Genomic DNA, 22,767 nt, shown 5'->3' with positions numbered 1-22,767 from the left:
TCTTGCTTGCTCCCTCCTCTTAAACTGCAAGGTCATGGAAGGAGCAGCCTCGTAGGAATCCCGGTATCTCGCACATTTCAAACATTTTAGCATTTAGATTTTTGCTAAATTGGGTGCTCTAATCTAAATGCTTTAGTTGAAGGATGATCTTTCTAACCACTGAGCCATCCTGCAGGCTTGGCCACCTAAACAGTCTCATACCAAAAACCTTATCTCAGCTGATGGCAAGGCAACATGGACATTTAGCAGACAGCTATAAGCCTTGTATCTTGTCCTTTTGCTCTCCCGCCTCAGGATAGTCAGTTAGTCTCATCTCCACTGGGAGTAACTGTTCCTCCTCCTGCTGATCTGTTTACAAACCACAGCCAAACACCCAGCGATTGGCCAACTGTTTGTGTTACGCTGCAAGCTGCAGTATTCACGTCATTACTGAGCCAAAGAAGCCAAGGCGCCAGGCTCTGGGGAAGCCATAGGGCCCATGGGAGTCGCAGGTGCACTACACAGAGCCAGAGAGGATATTTGTAAAAGTAGAAGTTCCAGAAGGTTCCAGATGAGAAGAGGGGGAGTGGTCTAGTGGGTCCCATCTGATATCAATGATTCTTCTTCCTGGCAGAAGCCAGGGGTCACGCCCTATATCAACATTGGGAACAAAATAGTAAAGCCCAGTCCACCTTGAAAAAGCATGCTGGTTGTCCATCTTACGTAGGAATCGTCAGAGCATGACGCTTTTATCAAATTTTCTTGTTTGCCTTTTTCCATGAGAAAGTTGGGAGCTCTTGGACTCGCTCCATGTGCTCACAGCTCTGTACCTAAAGTCAGTGCCTCCCACAAAAAGGACTCCCTCGTCATGTGACTGGGCTCAAGGACAGCTGCCCTTCCCATGGTGCTCATGTTCCTCCCCCATCCCTTGGGGGGGGGAGAAGGCCCAGGTTTGACTGTATGAAGGAGGGAAACAAATACAGAATCTGTGTGACACCAAAAAAGAGAGACATCTGCTTCTCATCTCTATGGGAAACTTCCCGCGATCCTGGAGATCGGGATGGAGTCCCCCAGTCAGAGTACACTGGCTCCTCTAAGGCTCACAGCTTGTGTGCAGACTCCCCAAGGCATTGTTGGCTTTAATCCAGAGTAATCCATTTGAGTGAGTGACCCTGTCTTCCCCCAACAAACCACAGATACACATAAACAGCGTAAGTTATCATTGCTTCCTCATACAAGTTTTATTTAGTGAGGAAATGCTGATATCCAGGTAGCAAAACTAGCATGAACACGGGCTCACTGTGGTGTCTAGGCCTCAACATCCTGCACTCATTCCTCTCATTACCATGATGCCTGGGGGTGCGACTCTGTTTATTTTCACCTGATTAGCGCTGCACATTTTCACTCGTTCCCGAATCGGGGTGTGGGGGCTCAGTTAGTGTTCTGTGTTCATTCAGCACCATTTCTTTCCACGGTGGTTCAAAGCTTATCACAACACCTACTAACTCTTTCACATCTGCCCCTGCACATGGAGACAGGACGCATGGTCTGAACTTTGTTGGGCTTACTGCTGGGATCGGGTCTGATTTCAATTTTAATCACTTTTCAAGCAGATCATGCAGTAGTTAAAAAAACAAAAACATTTTCCTTTGGTAGCAGTTTTTTTATAGTCTATAAACACATTTAATATATCGGGGATGTCACAGCCTTACAGACAGTATGTCTGTGTTCTGTTCTTCATCAGAGATGGATACTGAAAGGACCTCACGGTTTGTTTCTAAAGAAAAAACTTGCAAGTTCTGCAACAGATCCTTCAGCTAAGCGCTGTGGATTACTAAAATCTCTGCAAATGTGTTACAGGAATTTAAATGTGTTGTGGTGCAATGTAGAACTTGAGGCATATGTGTGGCTTAGCTGATAGAAACTAAATGAGAAACTGCAGAGCATGAAAAGAATTACATCTAACCTCCTTTCTCACAACCCCAGCCTCACCGTCCTGGAAATTGTGTGTTTATTTGATTATTTTCCTTTTCAGGGCAATGGAAAATTACACTTCAGCTACTGAAAATGTTTCCTTAAAATAGAGAAACATGCCTGAACGCTTTCTTTTTTTCAGTCCAGAGGCCCGTTAAGTTGACTAATGTGAGAATATCAACGAAAAAGCGTTGGTCAAGCTTCTCTACGTTTGTTCTAACTTAAGTTAATAAAGTGCGCGATCATCCTAGACCAAGTTTCGCTGGCTGTTTTATCCACCCTGGTGGTCCTCATTTATCTGTCCCCTCAGGGCAGAGCGCCATCTGAGATTGGCTGTCTCCACCATCTTCCTGACGGCAACACTTTAAGACCAGACACTTAATAGCAGCAGTAAAACAATAAACATACACATTGTCCTAAGTAATTGAAACTTTTGTCCCAGAAAGTATACAGGGGGCATATTTTTTGAAACAAAGTGGATCATTTGACGATAATTTACTGCGCTGCTGCCAAATTCCCATCAGCTGGATGTATATTTACTATTTCAAGTTATTAACTTTCCCCAGCTCTTTGACCTCCACCCACTCTCTCACTGCTCTGCTCCAGTTTCCTTGTTTCTTGTTCTACAAGCTATAGCTATTTGAGTAAATGTATTTTTCTACACATAAATAAATCTCAGCGCACAATTTTACTTGGCTACAGTTTATATAAACAGTTGTGCACAGATGAACTTCACCTAACGCTTGCGCAGGTCACGGCGCGCTTCTGTACTTTTCAAACTTTAAAGGTCTGTCATGTCTGCTTCTAAAGGCTCGGCTTTTAAAAATGAGTCTCCGTGGGTTCATTAACTGAGAGGAAAGCGTCGTTCCAGCTTTCCTACATCGTTCCTGATATTCTGCATATCAGGTGTTGTCCAATGATAATTATCCACCTCCACTATGCTTCCAGTCTTTGCTTTTGGGGGATTTTTATCTTATCACACAGACATAACAGTGGTATTGATTACATGTATGCTTCTAATTAACAAAGCAAATAAGTCTGTCTCCCACTTAATGATCAGACATCACTCAGCATGGAGACCAATCATCATTAAAGATGTATTTTCCCTTAAGACTGCGCAGAAAAAGCATCAGAGGTTGTGCTGACTGTTTTCTATTTCACAGTGTCAGAGATGAAGTCACTTCTGTCTGTTTTCATAATTAACTCATTAACCATGAGCTAGGATGATCACACAGAGCACATGCAGGAGACAGAGTGATAAATATCAGTAACAAACTCATTTGTGTATCCTGTGAAGGGATACAGAACAAACCCTATAATAAACTCTGTCCCTGATCCCGAGCTGCCTGTGCTGGTTTATACTGTTACTAGTTGACATCAATGAAGCAGCAAGAGAAGCACTGAGTCTGTTTTAAAGTCAGCTGTTGTTGATGACCACCGTCGAAGAGCTTATTTTAGCTTATTAAAAGATTAATTCCTAAACTACTTGCAGAAATGTTATACAGCTACCATCAGTTTACTAAGGTTTGCTTTATTAATGTGGCTGATGTGAGTGTGTTTTGTCAGCAAACCTTTTAAAACTTTTACACATAACCCCCAAGGTTTTTAAAAAAACATGCAGTAACCTGAAAAAATAAACGGCAGCCCTTGAATGTGATTTCAGTCCAGTAAATCTCGCTGTCTGATTGAATTTATGTTTGCTTAAGTGTCTTTAACCCCCTTTACTTAAGTGCTCACTCTTCTAGCAATACCTCTATTCTCCCTGCCAGTCAATTCAGATTCAACATTCACTATTCAAAGGTATACTCCATTAGTCTCCCTTATCTCTTTTAATAACATGTCAGATAGCTGAAAATATCGTGGAAGCTCGCAAGAAAGCGTGTTTACAGAATAACTCGAGGCTTGCAGATGCACACCTGCTGGAGCTTGAAGAAATGAACATTTGATTTACATTAAACATAATTTTGTACTTATTATTTGAGGAGAGTGTTTTAACATAAGGGAGATGTTAAAAGCATCTCATTTATCTGTTTAATGACACAGCCTGAACCGCCACCAACAGCGTCAGCCCATGAAGACATGAATGCGCTCCACATGTGGGACCTCTTAATGGAGTTTAGAGTATGACTGCGAGCCTGAATTATAACCTGCTCTCTGACTGCGGGACCACTTCCGCACAGTTTGCACTGCGTGTTCTTCATTTATAATGCTTACAGCTTTTACAACTGGCAATGACAGAAGCCGAGATAACTCAATCGCAGTGTTGTTGTTTTTCTTTCTGTATTACACAAGGCCCTTTTTGCCTCCAGCTTCTGGAGATGATGAAATTTTATCCTAGACAAACACTTGGCTCTCCTTTCAGAGCGCTGCTGTGGCTGTGCGCCTGTCTCTCTGTGGAAGTTGTTGAATATGAGCTAGTCTTTGTATTATATGTAAAAACAATGATTATAATAATAAATTAATGAATTATAAGTAGTTTGTTTTCCATCTGCAGTAACCTATACTGTATCTGGCAGCACAGCTCTGTTCTAGAACCTCCCTTAAAACAGGCATACATAGAAAGCCCATAGACTGTATTAAGATGATGGAAATAGCCATTGTGAAATCACCTGTTGGTGATGTAAAAAATGCATTTTAGTATGGTGATATTTTTATTTTTATTTTTTGAGCCAGTAGTGACCATAATAGGACAAGATGGTAACATGTCAATTTATCGGTAAACAACAGAAAACCTGTTTAGCAAAATGCATCCTAAAAGTTTAAGGGTGTAGCACACAAACACAGATTACCATTTAGTGCTAAGTAACTAATAAAATACCAGAATTTCTCTCACCAAAACCTCACTGACATGGTATATTGGTCCAATTCAGCAAGTTAAAGTAGCAGAAATGAAGCCTATCAGGCAGTTGTAGCTACTTTTTGCACACCTGTCAGTCTTAGAGATTATATAACTAACTTGAAGCCTCAGCAAAATCTAAATGGGTGCCTTTTAATCCTCAAGTGGAAATAGCTATTCAGGCCAAAATCACTTTTTATGCCAGGCTGCAAACATGATCATTTTGCAGCTGAAGTTGGATATTTGGTGGGTGTCAAAGTGGTGAATGGACTGGTACTTAGTATTTTTCCACTTTAAATGAGCACTCTTTACTGCAAACCATTCACACACGCACTTTTTCCTCCTATACCTAAGCTTTTCTATACCTTGTCTAACATTTGTGCGTAGATTCACACTCTGATGGACGCAACAGGGACAACTGGGGGTTCAGTATCTTGTTCATACTGGGCAGCCAGGGAATCAATCTGCCAACCTTCCACTTGGCAGACAACCCACTCTACCCTCTGATGGTAATGCAGTGACTAGCCCCCAGTGATGCAGTGGCTAGCACTGTTGCTTAACAGCAAGAAGTTAAGAAGAGTGAGTGTGTGTGTGGGTTTGCTTCTGGAATTCCAGCTTCCTCCCAAAGACATGCATGGGGTTAGGTTAATTGGTCATTTTAAACTGGCCATATGTGTGAATGATGGTCTGTCTCTATATGTTAGCCCTGCGACAGATTGGCGACCTGTCTGGAGTCTACCCTGCCTCTTGCCCTGTGATAGTGGAGATAGACTCCAGCCCTCCCTGTGACCCTGAATCAGATAAGCAGAAGAGGATGGATGATGTCTGGGAATACTGACTGGCTTCTGAATCCATCCTCAAGTGGCCAGTGGAGGAACTGCAATTTTTAGCATTTATGTGTTGGATTCATTTTTTAAGCATGGACATTGCTTCTTCAGAGAGCTGGAGGCAGGAAGGGTACCAGCAAAACCTCGTGTACCAGCATCACCGACAATGGACATGGACTGATTAAGTCAGACACAATATAAAAAGAAGGACTTTATTGTTGGTGAGTTGTAAACTAGCTGTGAAAGACAGACTAAAGCCTTGTGTGAGATTTGCCATTTGGATGCTTTGTAACACATCGGCTGAGCCATCAGCTGATTTCTATTGGCAGTGACATCAGCTGGGATTGAGCATGGCTTTGTGGCCTGCCTGAACAAAGGCTATGCTCATTTTTGAGCAGGGCGCTCCTGTAGGAAGTTAAGAGCTGTCCCAAGTTGTAAACCAACATGTTTACCCATCCACCATGTTTATCCAGCATGGGACTTCCTGCAAAACCACTAATTGTCACTTATTCATTCCCTTTTAACTTCCCACAGAAGACTTTTTGCTACTTGGGCTATTCAGTTCCTAGCTTCACATTGACTTGAAGCGTCTACTCAACTCACAGACCTAAGAGTGTCATCAGCAGTGTTATTTAAATTTATATTTAAAAAAGAAAGCCATAAGAAATAAGCACGGTTCCAAACATTTAAATTTATTCGACTCTTTTGGTACGATCATTGCAGCCAATGAAAGCTTGTGTTCATGATTGATTGAATGCTGGATGTTTGACTATAATGGCCCCTAAAATAAATCAGTGAGAACAAATGGAGTCACATTTCCTTCTGACATCAAAAATTAAATCCTCATTTAGCCTGCGGTTGCCACAGCCAACTGACATTGTGATGTCCAAGACACAGCTGTATACAGTTAAACAGCGTCTAGCGGAGATTTTTGCACTGACTGGTTCATGGGACATACAGACCAAAATAATTCCCATTTTTCTGTTAACATGTTGACTGACTTCCTAAAAATCAAACAATGCTCACACATGAACAGACAGGAGAAGAAAACAGGATAGCACCTGACAAACTTGGACCGTGCCTGAGACACAAATATGTCAGTGTAGCGTAGATGTGTAAACAGGATTTGACATGTTTGAAATGAAAGAGCGTGTTGTGATATAACAGTAATCACCTTAGGGGAAGGTAAGCAGCTTTTTACTCATAGCTGAAGCACTTCCTATTTTCCACTTCGTTCAAATATACTTTACAATACTACAGTTGTTGCAGGCAAAAAATAGCCGCAGTTCGTCACAGCTAATTTAATGACAGGAAGAGGGAGCTTAAGTGTCAAATATTACCATATCCTGTTTGGGTCTGCCGTCCAGGTGGTCCATCGTGAGTAAAATCCTGTTACATCATCTCACAGAATCCTCTTGTTGGAGCTGTCCTCTCCGCTCTCATGCATCTGCTTTTTTCTTTTCTTCTTCGTCCTTTTTCAGGAAATGAACTCAACAACATGTACAGCAACATTAAGTTACATAATTTAAATCAAAGATGATCACCGAGTGATGAATTCATTCACAAGATTCACTGTGACAGTGCGACCAACTTCTGTCTTTAGCAGAAACATTGGTCTCCCTGTAGGCCTCTAATGAGATCCTTCAAAGTAAGGGGCTCTCTGCCTCTCAGCGTTCCCCTTAAAGGCCTCACTGTGGAGGAAACCAAAGTCGCCCCAACAATGATGAATGGACATCATTAATGTTGTTCATCTGTTTAACTTTTACTCAGCAATCTTGGAAAATGAGAGGTCAACAGCAACAGGGAACTCTTATTCGCTTTTGCACTCCAGTTCCTGAGAGCCACCCATTTGGTCCTCACAATTTCAAAAGACATTTGGGCTTATTTGTTCGACCAGCCGACCTTCTTTCAACCAAGCAGCTAGATCACAGTTAGAGAGGAAGTTTAGCTCACATTTTAGCTTCTATATTCCTTGATCATCATGAGTCTATCTAACTACAAAGAAAGAAGAAAACAGCATCTCAATTACTTTAAAAACTTAATTTCATCAAATTAATAATTTAAAACACCCACCCTTCAAAATAAATCTTTAAATGAATGAATATTAAATCTTCTCCAATCACATCGTTTATCTCAGAATTGAGGAGACATGTGGTTACCGCTATCAAGCTTTGTGGTTTCAGCAAAAGCAACAGGGGCCTCAAAGTTGTTTCACTTTCAGACAGCAGACAGATCCATCTCCACTGGACTGGACTGGAGTACATTATCAGTAAAACCTTGTTTGCTCGTCTTATCAGCATGTATTTATAGTCCAAACCGTTTGAGTGAGCTTATTAGGCTCTATCAGCTGGTGCACCTTTCAAAACACAGATAGATCACTGAGTAGATGGCGAGATGGTGAGAGTCGGTCTGACCTCTGTTAAAACGCAGGCTGTCCCTGCGCTACAGGGAGGAGATGCTATGACCTTTAGCTTTTCTCTAAAACATTAAAAAAAAGGCATGAACATCTCTTGTACTCTATTATTATAGCCTTACATAGAACTTTTTCTAAATTGGAGGTATCTGTTTCTCAACTTAAGAGGGAGAAACAGCGTCTGAACTATCTGCATTTGGAATATTGCAGAATATGGTGGATAATTAGACAGTCTGAAAACGATATTGTTTTAAAAAAAATGCTGACTATCAAGACAATGACTGCACATTTAAAAGCAGCACAGAACAAAGTAATTGCAGAGTCAAGTTCCCTGAAGAATATGTTTGCTTTTCTTGTCATGTCCCTGAATTTCAAGAGACATCCATCATTGCCATCTGGAGATACAGTTCAGGAAAAGACGAGCGTGAAATGTCTTTCATCAGCTTTGATAGTTTGCTCTTACTGATTCTGTGGAAAAGCCGGTAGCTGGTGGGTGGGTGGATGTCTAAGTGTCTAAGATGTTTAGAGACACCACACTCCTGAGTGTGGTCTGTTCAATAGCAGAGGCAGTGCGGCCATTGAGCACTGCTGAAGGAATGTGTGGAAGCCCACAAGGAATCCTCTCGTTCCAGTGTTTCTGCAAACACAGAAGTTCCACACTGAAGAGTAAGCCTGTGTGTCAACAGAATAGGAATCTCCCTTTTCTGTCTCTGCAAACTTGAATAAATAGAATCTCCGTGCACCCTGGAGCCCCGGACGAGCAATGAGTCTACCATCCATGTCAGCAGTTAAAAAGATCTCCAAATGTTTACCCAGCCTGAATTGCACTCACAGAATGCCGCAGGCACTCGGAGGATGTTTCTGTGTACGCTCCATAGTTTAAATCACCTGCGGTGTATAGTCTAGAACGGTGTTACAGCATCACAAATAAACTACCTTTTTATGTTGCAGCTAAAAGGGGGAAGCTGTAAAATGTCATCAGTAAGTTGTATGTAGACAGATGTAGCAGGGCAGAGACCAAGACAAAGGGGGAGGAGATTAAACGGTCTTGTGAAAAGGTGGCGCGGAGCAATTAGACGCAAGTGCTTGTCTCTGTCTTTCTGCTGACTGCAGCTCAGAGGAGGACTGGAAACTGAAAGTTGTTGGCACAACTTCATGCGTGATTTTTTGAAGCGGATTCCGCACTTGGAGATCTTGGACTGAACCGGCTGCGCACTGAATATGCTTCGTCCCATCTGGCGTTCACGCTTTTATTTCCACAGAATCCGTTTTTAAGATCAAATTAAAGCAAAACGAGACACAAAAAAAGTGTGTAAATGTGAATATTTATCAGTTTATCCTTTTTTTTTGTTAAAGTATTATTGTGTTGCCTCCTCGTCACCTCCACTTTCTCCTGAGGGGCCTTATTCATTAGTGAGCACAATCTACTTCATCAGGTTACACGCGCGGAGCTACGTGACTCCACTCATTCTCCGCGCTACTCAACCGGGAGCAGATGACTTGGAAATTCCCTGGCAGCGAGTTTTTTTCTGTTTGTTTCTGTTTCTGAGTATTTTGGGACTTTTGTTGGATCTTTTTTTCCTGTGTGTTTGGCTGTGTGTGGGATTTTTTTTCCGCCACTATCTCCATCGGGAGCCATCGCCACTCTCCACGCACAGACGTCACGAAATGTTACTGGGTTTTGTCATCGGGACTGTGGTGGCGCTTTATCTGCAGTTCTCACCTGCACAGGTAGGACGTTGCACGCTTGGGTGAAACTTTACACTCAGAAGCAAAATGAGGGGATTGCTTGTTTCCCCCACTCTTCCCCCTCCTCTCCTCTGTGGTTTCAGTGCAAAAGTAGACTTTGGGTTGAGATTTTCACACGCTGCTCGGTTTATTTTGTGTCTGCTTTGTCCACCAGTAACCCAGCAAAGTAGTAAATAATGCACCTCGTTATAGAATGATAAATAAAGCGCCTATTGTTAGGTCTGCTAATAGCCTCGTTTAAGTTCAAAGTGTAACCTACATATGAAACGGTCGAGTCATCAGAAGCCAGTCAAGTGATAATGATCTATTGTTCTTTCTCATGCTGCTTTGAATGAGCGCCATCAGGCACCCCTCATTCATAAGATGAAACGTGACAAACTGCATCACTCTCTCTGTGGAGCAAATGATGCAAGGTGACTCACTGTTATACTTGGCAAAGCTTGCTAAGCTCATAATTACAGCCGCATCATACTTTAAAGGCTAGGTTCACAGACATGGATTATATTATATTCCCACTCTTGTAGGCTATGGTGGGATCTTTTTTTCGGTTTAAATTTCCATCAAGGGAGCACTCTGATTGCCATGTTGGTGATATGTTCTCTAAATGGGAAATTGCTGTGTTTCTTTCCAGGTAGTAGATGTAGCAGATCCTGGAGCTGCTTAGTCTGAAAGTGTATTTAGTAAAACTGGATCATGTTAATCTTGCAGGCACCTGCAGCTTTCCCTTCTTGTGCTTTCTTAGGACATGAAGAGAAGGCAGCATATTTGCATTCTTTAACTGCTTTATGCCAAGAATAACAATAATGAAGATGAACCAGTGTTAGCATGTGGAATTCAATTAAAAGCATAATTTCAGGGAAGCCGTATCAGTGTCAGGAGTTAAATCGGCCTACAAAGCCGGCCTGTTCTCTGTTGTCTGGCATCGCCTTTTATTCTCTTAATGAAAGTCTGCCAGAACAGGGGAAACGTTGAAATTGGAGTGAGGAGTTATTCAAAGGCCTGTGTTGTGCCAGAAATACCTGTAAGAGGATGTGTCATTGATCATTCGGACTTGTGCCACCTTATGCTTCAGCCCTTGAACCTATTCAGTCTCTGATTTCCTTCCAAGGTGGCTGGGGACTTTCAGCTGTCTCTGATGGCTTTCATGTTTAATGCAAAACCAGGCAATTCCCTTGTCCATTCACTGCCAGTGTCACACTTCATACTCTGCTGCTTTCCTGTTGAATCAAGTAACACCCCCTTCCCCTTTGCAAAGCTGCAGGGCTCACATAGAGGTACTACTCGCTGACTCAGCCAGGCTCTCAGGGTTTGAAAAAACTCTATGTCCCACCAGATTCCCAAACCCAGAGTCTTTGCAGCTGTTGCTTAAGTTGAGAGTGAGTGGGAGAGGCATGAGTTCACCACATTTCCTCTAATCCTCATAATCAGCTCATGGCCCGGTTAGTCAAAACAGGAGTGACAAAATCCAGGGGCCTCAGTGTGTAACAGGTTAGATGCCCTCTGCTGCACCCAAAGACTGATGGCCAATGTAACAGATCAAACATCTAACCTGACAGATGAGATTTGGCCTCGGGATCCCTGCAGTTGCTGAAAACATCTTTGCATTTACTGATTACTTGTAAATTTAAATGTTTTCTTTGTTTTCCTGCTTCAACACAATATATACATAAACAGTCCCTGACAAACAAAAACTCAAACCAGCAGCTCTTTTCACAAGTTCACACACCAAGTTATGACTGGAAATACAAACACTAGACATGTGTCTGGGAATCGCAGACCAATAATTTAATAATGATTAGCTTTCATAACTGTCACAGCTGTGAATCATGTGGTCAATTAAAGCTGTGGACAGCAGAGAAGCTGGAGTTGACTTCAACTGTTTAATACCGTCCTACATGAGATTTATAGTGTAGTCTGTGTGTGTATGTGTGTCACAGACAGAGGGCGAGTCTATCATTACTGTATATATCAGTAGTTCACTGCAAGTTAAAACAAGGAGTGTTTTCTCCAGTGTTATTGGGTAATTGTTATAAGACAGAAGAGATATAAAGAACCAGTGAAGAGGAAAAGATTGGCTGGACTAAAGTCTGTGTTCTGCTATCTCGCTATGTTCCATAAAAAGGGATAAGATGACTAAAGAGAGATGGCTGTGATTCGCAGCGGAGGCCTAGCTACACCCATCTCTCCACCTCTCGCTATTCCTTGTAGTAATCCCATGCTGCGAAACAGTGGTGTGATAACTTTTATCAGTAACGCTGCTGTGTTATGTTAGAAGCATGGTGACATGGTGTCATCGGAGGAAATGGAAACAGTATAAAAATATGTATATATAAATAGTATTTTTTAATCATAAATCAGCACTGTAACAGTAGGTGTAGTCTGCTGATGTTGATTCCCATTGAAATGAGCAGGTCAAACTTCCAAGCTTTGTGGCTTGTCACTGAGGGTGGAAGCACCTGGGTTTCCCTTCTCAACAATAGTGGCCGCTTGGTCACCCTTTTATGAAATACAGTACAAGCTCCATGCCATCCACCAGGTATTTTACACATGAACTACAAACAGAGTTCAGTAAACCTAATATTACTTCACGGGATCAATTTACAAGTACTGTATATCTCTTGTTATTTTGTACAGTGTATTTCTTGGGACAAAGCCATCATCTATTTACTGTATTATTGGCAGACCTGCATGTACAGTACAGTGTGTGTTTTGACCTGAAGTGACAGTAGCAGGACTACTGTGAAACCTGCCTGTACTTTGCTTTTTAAATACCTGTTGCCTCCTGCTCATTTGACAGCGATCCCAGAGTTAGATCAAACCCACTGGAATGCTCTCCGTACAAAGCCGATCTCTTAGTGATCGTAGTGATTGTATTTCATGCTTGCATAAACAGAACCAAACCTGAGTGGCATTTGGCAGCATTTCCAGGGTGAAATAATTCATGTCCTGAAGATTTGGACATCTGCACAGCTCACAATTTTGGTCAACCTCTGAAAAAATATTTTTGTGATTATGTTATGATGAAGCTGTGGAAAAAGAAATAGCAAAGGTTGAGGATTATACGCCTCACTGAAATGCAATTATGAAAGTCTTTGAGTGACTTTTTAAATGATATAACAGAAATTATGCCTAAACCATGTGTTATTGCCAGAGTTCTGATGAAGATCATCACTTCATCGGTACACCGTGTTTCCATGTCTCTAAAGGCAGTGAGCCTCAGCTTCTGCTTTTGTATTCATGAGGACGTGACGCCACACAGGTGTTTCCTTTAAATCACCCACCGCACCAAAACAATACTTGAGACTGGCCATCTGTACCGCACACATGTGTTTGTGTTCATGTCAGAGCAAAGAGCAAATTTATAAGCAAACATTAAGTCGACTGCTCCCTTCCCTCCATGTCTTACTGTCTTACGCTTAGCACATCTTCCTGTGTAGATCAGATGTCTGCACGGGAGTCCCTGCAGTGGTGGTGACCCGCTGACTGCCCCTCTGTGTTGTTGTGGTACTTCTCCCTGGTTGTAATGTCCTAGCCCAGGGGAGATTCGCAATCGCAATCAGGAAATATGGATTTCTCCTTCCTCCAACAGAGGAGGAGGAGTGGTGGTGCTCGGGGCAGCCGTCTACTCAGCGAGCTTTAATCTCCCATCTGGATGTAATTTACTGTGGTTTACAGAACAGCGTTTACTGTAATGGAGACCACAATTACCACCGGTCAGCTTATCTCAAGACTTGTCGTGTGTGTATGTTTGCGGACAGGGTGCACAGTTTACACAGTGGTTGTGTGTTTTTGTGTGCGTCCTTGGGGAGACATTTATGCATGCATTAATGGACTTATACTGGGGAAATCGTGGTTATCTAAATTAAAATTTATGCCGACCCTTACCTCTCCCTCATCACTTGATCCTATTTTACTTCTTGTTGTTTTTTGACTAGATGGCGATGCCAAAAAAAGCAGGATTGTTTTCAAACTTCAGCACTTAGGCTTGAAAAAACTGTTTTGGTTGTTGCACAAACGATACCTATTCTTTTTGTCAGCTCTCACACAACAAATCTCTTCTTCTGCCGTATCTCAGCAGCAGGATCCAGTGCATGTGGCTTCAAATTGAGAAGGGGTCTGTCTGCACATGGATCCACCATATTTAATGTAAAGGACAGACATGACGATGTCAGTGAGTCTCAGCTATCTCCCAGCAAGAACACCTATGTGCATGCTAAGCTGTATACATAATATCAATTAAAATGCATTTATTCTGAAATCTGGCAGTCATACATGCCTATTTATGCTACTTTTTTGTTTGAATCTGTGTGATCTATGTGTGTTTGTTTACTTACGTGTGGAATAACTCCTGATTTCAAAGTCTCCGTTCTCTCTGATGCCTCGAGGCATTGATGTGCCATGTTTACCGCATGCTCTGATGACGTTTTTTGGTCCTTTGGCTTTCACCAGTGACCACCTAGAGACTGGGTACTTCTCAGTCCTGTAATAGCACCGCTGTCAAAAGCTGACCCGCCATGCATGTACAAAAGAGAACCGGTCTTTCTTTTGTAGTGGTGGAGAGAGTGACTTCATGCTCCACGAGAAGGCCATGAGTTAATGTTGTGGCCATGGCGCTGATGACGTGGAATCTGGTTAGCAATAAAGGCCACATGAGGAAGATCAGTAAAGCATCATCTCTAACTTATTGAGTTGTCCACTGTCCCCCCTTTTGATCGGCTGCCTCCCTGAGAAAACCATATTAGGGGTCCCCTTTCTCTGTGACATAATACAGATACAAGAGTAGATAAAATTTGTCAAAAAAATGAGCATTAAAAGCAGTCTGCAGTCTGAGACTTTGGCTTGCAGTGATTACTTGTACGTATTCTTGACCTCCATCATTTAAAACTTTTATGATTTATGCAAGCTTCCACCACTGTACCAAAATATGTGAGAGAAAATAAAGAAACACAAGATAGGTCCACTTAAAAATTCCCTTGTTATGCGTCTTCAGAATTACCCAACTGCCAGACTACTTATATTTACTCATTTCATTTAGTTTACTGTCATTCTTTACCTCATTTAGCAAACCCAGTCAGCCAAGTTATACAGCTTGACTGAACTAATTAATGTAAAAGCAATTACAGTTTGTCAGATGGTCAAAGATTAAGGGGGCTGCCTAGAGGACTACAGTTTACTACTACAGCCTGAATACCATCAAAGCAGGAGATCCAACGATACATGTGTGCTAATCAGATGACCTAATCTTTAGTCAACAGAAGCAATGAATCAGCATTAAAACTGCGTGTTATATGGCAACATTTTGTGCAGAATAACACATTAAAAGTTGTTTTTCAGCCGAAAACTGTAGAATGTGGTCGGCTTTTTAATGGTGGAAATACAAGCATGTTGCGAAACACTCTTTCCTTTCAGTGTCTTTGCTCCATCCTGAATAGTATGAATTAAATCCTATTGTATTGTCAACCACAAGAGAGATAACCTAAAACGCCCTACCAGCATGTGAAAAGAAAATCTTACTGCTGGCTTTAAGATAGCCCTCTGTTCAGATTTCACAAAGTAATAATGTATTTATGAGACTCTGATTACTGATAATGATTAATTATTACTGTTTTATACCTTGGACTGGAATGACATGAAAGCATTTAATTGTGATTTATAGCCGCCTTTAGAAAACTTCCATTTCAGTCTGCTGGAAAACAAAAGCATGCCCCACCCTTACTCTTATGCAATCCACTGGAGAAGACAAACCTAACCTCCAGTCTGCATCAGTTTCTCCTAGCCCTCAGAATAGGTTTGGGAAATTTGGGAAAAAGGTTCCCCAAATTGGTTTGGGAACCTTTGTATTTGATCTGCCATCCTCTTCTTTCCTTATGAAAGATACATTGTGGAATAAGCTGGCTGGACTCCAGATTTTTCTGGCAGAGGGCCACGGGTACCTGCTGTTTACCTCCTCCCCCACTTGACCCTCAAAGCTGAAACATCTTCTGACAATTATGCTGGGTCCCCATCATGTTTTACGTTTGCTCCCTGTGCACGCTGCCCTTCCTCTGACAGATGGAATAAGCAAGGAGGTTAAAGATGACGCATTTCAGCTGTGTGGGACTGCAGAGTAATGAGGCTTGGGGCCTCTGCGGCCCAATGGCAGGAGCCCAGGGACACAACATGTCCTCTGATTTGACCTAGAGTACAGCACAAACTCTTAACCAGCAGTAGTAGGGGCTATTTAGAGTGGCTTTACAACCAAAGCAAACAGAACCTTATAAACAATGTTTTATTTCAGCTGCAACTACTACAGACAACTCAATCCATACTCACTTTCTCCAGATGATTACTGAAATACTGAAGTACACTGTGCTACCATAAAGCACCAAATGTCAAGACCTGAAAGCATTTTGTACAACTACAGTAACCAGACAAGGGTGGATTACTTAGGAAACCTTGTAGATGCAGTAAGAAAGGTTTCTCTGGCACAGGAATAGTTGGAAAGTTTAGGCACTTAATCATTGAAAGGTGCAAGTTATGTTTAAATAAAATGTCAATTACCAGTTACATAAAGTTTAAAGGAGATGTGGCATCCCAATATTTTTTTTATCTTGCTAGCATCAAAGAGTTGCTTAAGCATGTCCCATCAAACATTAGTTGGGAGATGGAGTACACCAGCTTTACAGAGAGCTAACACTGAGAGAAGCAACCATTCACCTACAGCTAATGTAGGATCACAAATTATCTTCGCATGTATTATCTTTGGACCATGGAGGAAAATAACACATGCATATGTAGACCATGTAAAGTCACCACACCTGTAGAGTCCAAGCCACTGCACTGCCATGTTGTCTCCAATCCAATTAGTACAATTTTTATAACGTATATCATTTTATATCGGTCTTTTTTCTGAAAGTTTTAAAATAAACTAATCATTTGTTGATAATAATGGTAATTGTTAGGTCCTGATCTTTGATTCCTCTATTAACATAAAGTACACATTTGCATTCATGATAAATACTTTTTTATCTATCTATCTATATATGGTGGATTAAGATTAGGATTAAAAGTAAGGAGGCGATGGTCTGTTTTTAATCAAATCAAATGTAAGCCATGGACTTTTCTTTACGTGTTTGATACATTCACATATGTATATGAATTGACCCTCCAAAGCTGTTTTTGTTGCTAGCTTTTATGTATTGCCAAATTTTAAGTCTTGAGTCTATAAAATATAAGACTATAATTTTAATCTTTGTGCCAGACTACAGCCCATTATATTTAATCCGTTTTATGAAGCATCCATTTTTTGTGTTAGACACAAAAAGTCTGTAAAACTCATTTACTGGAATGACAGAATGGATGTTTCTGCTTGTGTGTAATGGTAAAAAAAGGAGGGATTTTCTGCTCTTAATTCCTTCTTGAATATTTCAGCATTTTCTGTCAATTGCAAAAACCCAGATGTTGTACATACAAGTGAAAATTCCAATACAATGGACACAGAGGAGAAGTATTGGGTTATAAACTAAGAACAGATGAATTTAGTCTAGTCATGTCTAGTTTATTTCTATAGCCTTTAATCACACTTACTCTCAAAGGTCCTAACACCCACATTATGAAACCAATAAATGATAATGACACATGGTAACGTTACACTCTCGTTGAGGACAAGTAAACTCCCTGAAAAAGGTCATCAGGGAACAAAATGTAAGAAACATTTAGGACTGCACAGAAAGCGAGCGTGTTTTTAGGATTAATGACACATTGAACACATTTATTAACGTGAAACAGTCCCCCTTTCCACAAGAGCCTAATCACCTCCTGTCACCATGAATCATACAGTTAACACATAAGACGGAGGGAACTGCTACGTGAGGATCCTCATGAAGCCTTTTTAGGAATCTGGTGGATTCTTTTGGGCAGCTCATTCCTCTGCTCTCCACCACAAAGGGTACCAAAGATGTTTCCTCACCATGTCGAGGCTTAACCCATGACCAAGGTTAGAAAATCCTCCAAAACCTCAAAACATTCAGCGAGGCAAGTGAGGCCAGAGCCAAAAAGCCCTTGTGATGTGGAGCAGCCGCGACACGCAAAAGGGTGGAAAAGGGGAAGCTGATCTTATGCCAGTTAACGTTGGACACGAGATTCATTTTATCAGCCTGCCATTGAATATAAAATACACTCAATGGGCCTGAAATGAAAGCAACTTTTGACAATAACTGGAACTGAACTGTGACTTTCCCATGCTGTGCTTAAAGAATATTCTGCAAGTAGAGCTTATATCCTGCTGTGTTTCTGTGAGGCTGACACAGCCCGATGGATGCTACACTATAGAACAACTTGGCAATCATAGCAACAGCCGTACATTTTTAGCCAGAAGAACAAGAACAACCGTGTTGAAAAACGGGGAAGATGCCTCAACAGCTCCCTTTGCCCAGAAAGGACTCTTGAGTGATATTTGTAGTGTACAGTACGCTGTGCAGCTCAGACGACAGATCAGTTTCTGACACTCATGTTAGTGACAGTTTTACGGGAACTGCTGAAATGTTTGCAAGTGTAAATGCATCATCATCATCATCATCATCATCATCATCATCATTAAATCGGGACATTCCTCTTAAATCACACTTTTTGGAGGAGGGGGGGAAGGATGAATACAGCAGTATGCTGACAGATACTATCGTCATCCTGAAACTAATTTTGGTTCATAACAGGAAAAGGATGGATTTCAACAAAGCACAGATGGTGTAAAAAGCAACAGTCTTTATTGCCATCACTCGAGGAAGTCCTTGTCAGGCTGGTTGCTGTTGCATAAAGACTTTTTGCTCCAGTATCATTTGTCCCACTGCTATTGTCTACAAAAACATTGTTACACTATGAATGTGATCCGGCGTGTGTCATAGAAAAACTCAAGTCCAACACCAGTGACGAGGAGAATCTGCGGAAGCAGGTTGTCTGCCGCCTGTCCTGCACTTCTGCCGGAGGGTATTTTATCAAACATAGATTTCCCTTCCTGAGATGGAGTCAACCAGAGGTTTTGTGTTTTCCCAGGCGAATGAGAAATTCACTCTGTTTATCATGAGATTATGGGAAAAAATCAAGACAGAGGAGGAAACCATCAATGGGAAAATAAATAGAGAGCTGAATGTTACACCACAGGAAACAGGTTTTGAACCTAAACAGTTGGGCACACTGTAGATATATATGAAGACCTCTATCTGCTGCCTGTCCAAAAGACTCATCCCCAACAGAGTGGAAATGACCGTCCACTTTGGTGTACTGTTGTTCCAGCTATCGCCGCCAGAGGATAAAAACACTGGTTCTGTCAGACGTTAGTGTAAAGGCAGGCTGACCTCTCTATGTGTAAAAAGGTTGTAGGCAATAGGGTTTATATTTGAGTGGGTGGGTTAACAGTTTGGATTAGTTTTATATAATGTTATTCATGTTTAGGTATGGGTTTAATGTTTCTGGCTTATTGCCACTACCTGTTTCACTTTCATTGTCAGTCCTGAGGCTCGCTGTCACATCCTGTCAGACCACAAATAATAATTCTGGATCCCCACGTTTTGTGTTTTTCAGAGTCTTCCCTTGGCAAGCATAAACAGTACAATGGAAGGTAAGGAATTCTTTTAAGTCTGCATGTCCTGGATAATAAGAGTTATAAAACTTTCTTCGAAAGAGTAGCTCTAACTCTTTTGTTACGCTGTATTTTCTACAGTGTTTGTGGCTTAGAGAAAATAAAAGGGGGAGACTAGAGTTTAACAGAAATGTATTCCCTCGTGTTGTGCTCGTCACGCAATGCTGAAAAATACAAACGACTTAGTTCTTTAATCTTGCATGCTAGTTAGTCATCGAATTTCATCTGAATATAGAGCACAGCAGAGCATGTCTAGGCTAGCAGCGATTACTCAACTGCTGACCTTCTCTCTTCATATCCTTTTGCTCCCTTACATTGCTATATATTAATGCTAATTAAAGAGGAATGCACTAACAGCCTGGTAGAACTTGCAGGCAGAAATGATTGCGTGGTCGTGTAAGACAGAAGGCCAGAGGAGCAGAAGGCATGCAGTCCACTCGAGAAGCACTAACTGGCCATTGAACTGTCCCTTTGCGCTGTACTACATTACAGTTCGTGGCCTCATCTCCTTACCATGGGTGCTTCCCCAGCCGTCTCCTCCCAGCCTGTCTGCTTTTATAAACAGCTGTTGTAGTGTAAGGCTCCATTTGGTGACCTCTGAGGGTCACCACAGTCCCAGAGGTGCCTGCGGGGCAACTCCAGTTCCAGATCCAGCAGGGTTCTGTTCATGGCCATGTTCCCAGTGTTTGTTTTCTCTTACTTGTGTGTTTGGCCATAGTTGTCCCTGTTCTTCCTCCACAGTCTCCCCAAAGCAACTAGGACACTTTCACACATGTACTCCCACAGGAAAGCATACTGTACATTAAACAAACATTTTTTTTCCCCCCTGAAAATGAAAACAGGATACATACTGGTGTATAGGTTTCTGTGTACAGGGCATGAAAGCATATCATTACTGAGCTAATTACCAGTACTGTTTGTGTAGAACTATATCATCTTTAAGTTTAGCTTTTTTTGGCTGTCAAATACAATCGATTTCGTCACAGTAATATGAAAAACTGATCGCTAACCAAATAAAAATGCAGAGAAGTCCCAGAAAAAAGATGGCACTGCTTTATACTTTGCCTACTCTTATTCACAGTGCTTGTGTTTGAAAAAGTTTGGGGTCGCAGCTTTTGCCGCACCATTGAGAAGCTGGTGGAGGTGGTGCAGGAATACCCATCGGAGGTGGAGCACATCTACAGCCCCTCCTGCGTTCCCCTGGTGAGGTGCGCTGGCTGTTGCGGAGATGAGAACCTGGAGTGTCATCCCACTCAAACCACAAACGTTACCATGCAGGTAAGACCTAAGTGTTGTGCAACATAACTGTGAGTTATAACTCGTAGCTGTGAGCGCTTCATTAGATCGTTTTGGCAAATCTCCGTTTCACCTCCACCCCTCCTCCATCCCCAGCTGTTGAAAATCAGGCCATCAGAACAAGGTCAAGAATATGTTGAGATGACGTTTGTGGAGCATCAAACATGTGAATGTAGGTAAGAAAAAAAAGAAGGGTGTTGTGACATAACTTATTGATAAGTATGCAAAATATAAACCCCGTCTCCTGGAAGCCATGTTTATGTTTCTCATAGATTCATCTCCAAAAACAACCCCATGCTTAAACTGAATACCTCACTGAAAATCAAGTTGTTTTCCTAAAGATTCCTGCACTGTCGACGCAATATCTGCTAATCGCGTTTGGTCATTAATAGCAGGCAGCATAAACGTAACTTCTAGAAGACTGGGTTACTCTCACAGACTTTTAAATGTTGTACCTGGACGTTCATTTTAATTTATCGAAACCTTTGCCCTCAGAATCAGAAAACCTGTTGTGAAGGTTCCAAAGTAAGGGAATATTCTTACAATATCAATTTTGCTATTTGTCAAAAACCGCAAGCTTTTTTTTATAATTTGGTTCTTGGTTCAGGAAAAGGCGAAGAGGAAGAGGAAGGAAGAGGAAGGAGAGACAAAAAAAGAAGGAATGTGACAGGTGAGGGGCACACGGGGGGGAGAAAACGTTCACATAGCCACCGTTTTATCTTACAACAGCTTTTAACAAAGGCTACGTTATCGCTTGTGTTCTACAGGTGCCAGATTCCTCGCAGGTAACTGCAGTGGCGACCCAACCCCCTGTTGCAGTGTGGCTCACTATTTGTTTCCAGCCCAGTGGGAGCATCAAGAGTCTCCTTCACTCATCTATCAATACTGTGTCTGCAGCCAGAGACTCAAACAGCTGGGTTGATTTGCCTACATGCCCTTACGCTGATGGGCAGGGTGTTTTTGTAACGACAAGGTTCAACAGGAAGTGCGTTTTGACTGGTGGAAACACTGCTGTTACAAGCCTGAAACAATGGACATCCCTGGGAGCCAGTGCAATGTAGAACCAAACAGACTGATGTCTTCTTTTTATGCTAGGTATTACTGTATCAGTTATTATTTGTCAAATCCTTTGGTATTTAAAAGAAGGTTACACATGTAAAAAAGAAGAAAAATCTATATTTATTAATATAGTTGGACCAGAGAACACCTTGTGGACTTGATGTGCAACTTCTTTGTACATGCGATAAGGAAATGTCTCCCTCTAGTGTTTATGGAAAGTGTTTTTAAACCTCTATATTAAAGTATTTTGAATCAGATCATCATCATATCTGAGATCTGTTCCAAAAGCCATTGTTGCGTAGTTGCTTGGTCTGTATAAATCAAACTCTTTTACAGCATCATGTGACCTGAATGGGAAAACATTTAGCAGAAATGTTTATAAATCGAAGATTTTCACAGAACTTCAAACTTTCCATATTTATGGAATCCAGCATACAGATATTCTCCTAACAAGAGGCTAATCTTGATTATCTGGCCCACTTATCTGAAATGACCATATGGATGCACAGTGGGTGTGGCGAGATCAACGGCAACTGGCGCATTCGTGTTAAAATAATTAATACACAAGTTCGAGTAGCACACATATTGTTTTTACAAGAGTAAAAATCGCTCATTTCAATTTTTTCTTTTAAAATTTTGATCACAACATTCTCGGATATTTCAGCTCGCCCATCATGCATTTTCAACTCAGGACCAAATACCCATGCGTTGCTTGTTTAGTCGCTCACAGTAGACAGGTTGCAGCTCTATGACAATACATGAGCCTTCAGGAGGGTATTTGAGGTATGCAGATTGAATTAAATACTGTACAGAGGGGCAGTGCACATCACAGGGTTGGACCCAATTTTTGGCAAACCACTAATTTTTTCTCGAGTGTCAGTCACAAGGACATAATGATATACAGTGCAGGTCCAATGATACACTACTTCACTCTGCCTGTGCCTGTACTTGAAACGTCTGGAGGACCATACAACTAATAGCCACAAGGCTTCCTTTGAATGCCCTGGAATATTTGGTGCGG

General features: G+C 41.6%; 1 protein-coding gene across 2 annotated transcripts; it reads left to right on the top strand.

Annotated features, from left to right (window-relative positions):
- Positions 1-9,076: 9,076 nt before the first annotated feature.
- On the top strand, positions 9,077-22,236 carry pgfb (placental growth factor b). Of its 2 annotated transcripts, XM_025900895.1 has the most exons (7): positions 9,077-9,760; positions 19,334-19,370; positions 20,473-20,669; positions 20,784-20,863; positions 21,183-21,212; positions 21,295-21,357; positions 21,455-22,236. In XM_025900895.1, the coding sequence occupies exons 1-7, from the start codon at positions 9,698-9,700 to the stop codon at positions 21,474-21,476; spliced, it is 492 nt and encodes a 163-aa protein (XP_025756680.1). In that variant the 5' UTR covers positions 9,077-9,697; the 3' UTR covers positions 21,477-22,236. The 2 variants fall into 2 exon arrangements, with proteins under 2 accessions (XP_025756680.1, XP_005477020.1); XM_005476963.4 differs by lacking the exon at positions 21,183-21,212.
- The last annotated feature ends 531 nt before the right edge of the window (positions 22,237-22,767 follow it).

The sequence above is a fragment of the Oreochromis niloticus genome, linkage group LG19 (genome assembly GCF_001858045.2).
Source record: "Oreochromis niloticus isolate F11D_XX linkage group LG19, O_niloticus_UMD_NMBU, whole genome shotgun sequence".
Taxonomy (NCBI): domain Eukaryota; kingdom Metazoa; phylum Chordata; class Actinopteri; order Cichliformes; family Cichlidae; genus Oreochromis; species Oreochromis niloticus.
Note: the sequence above shows the minus strand (reverse complement) of the source record. Positions and strands in the feature narration are given on the sequence as shown.

What these genes read in the sequence shown, in the direction of transcription:
- pgfb (XM_025900895.1), top strand. Translation starts at nt 9,698, where the DNA reads ATGTTACTGGGTTTTGTCATCGGGACTGTGGTGGCGCTTTATCTGCAG. An exon ending in CCACAAACGTTACCATGCAG is followed by an intron (nt 20,670 to 20,783) that starts GTAAGACCTAAG and finishes CTCCATCCCCAG; the next exon opens with CTGTTGAAAATCAGGCCATC. An exon ending in CATCAAACATGTGAATGTAG is followed by an intron (nt 20,864 to 21,182) that starts GTAAGAAAAAAA and finishes CTTTGCCCTCAG; the next exon opens with AATCAGAAAACCTGTTGTGA.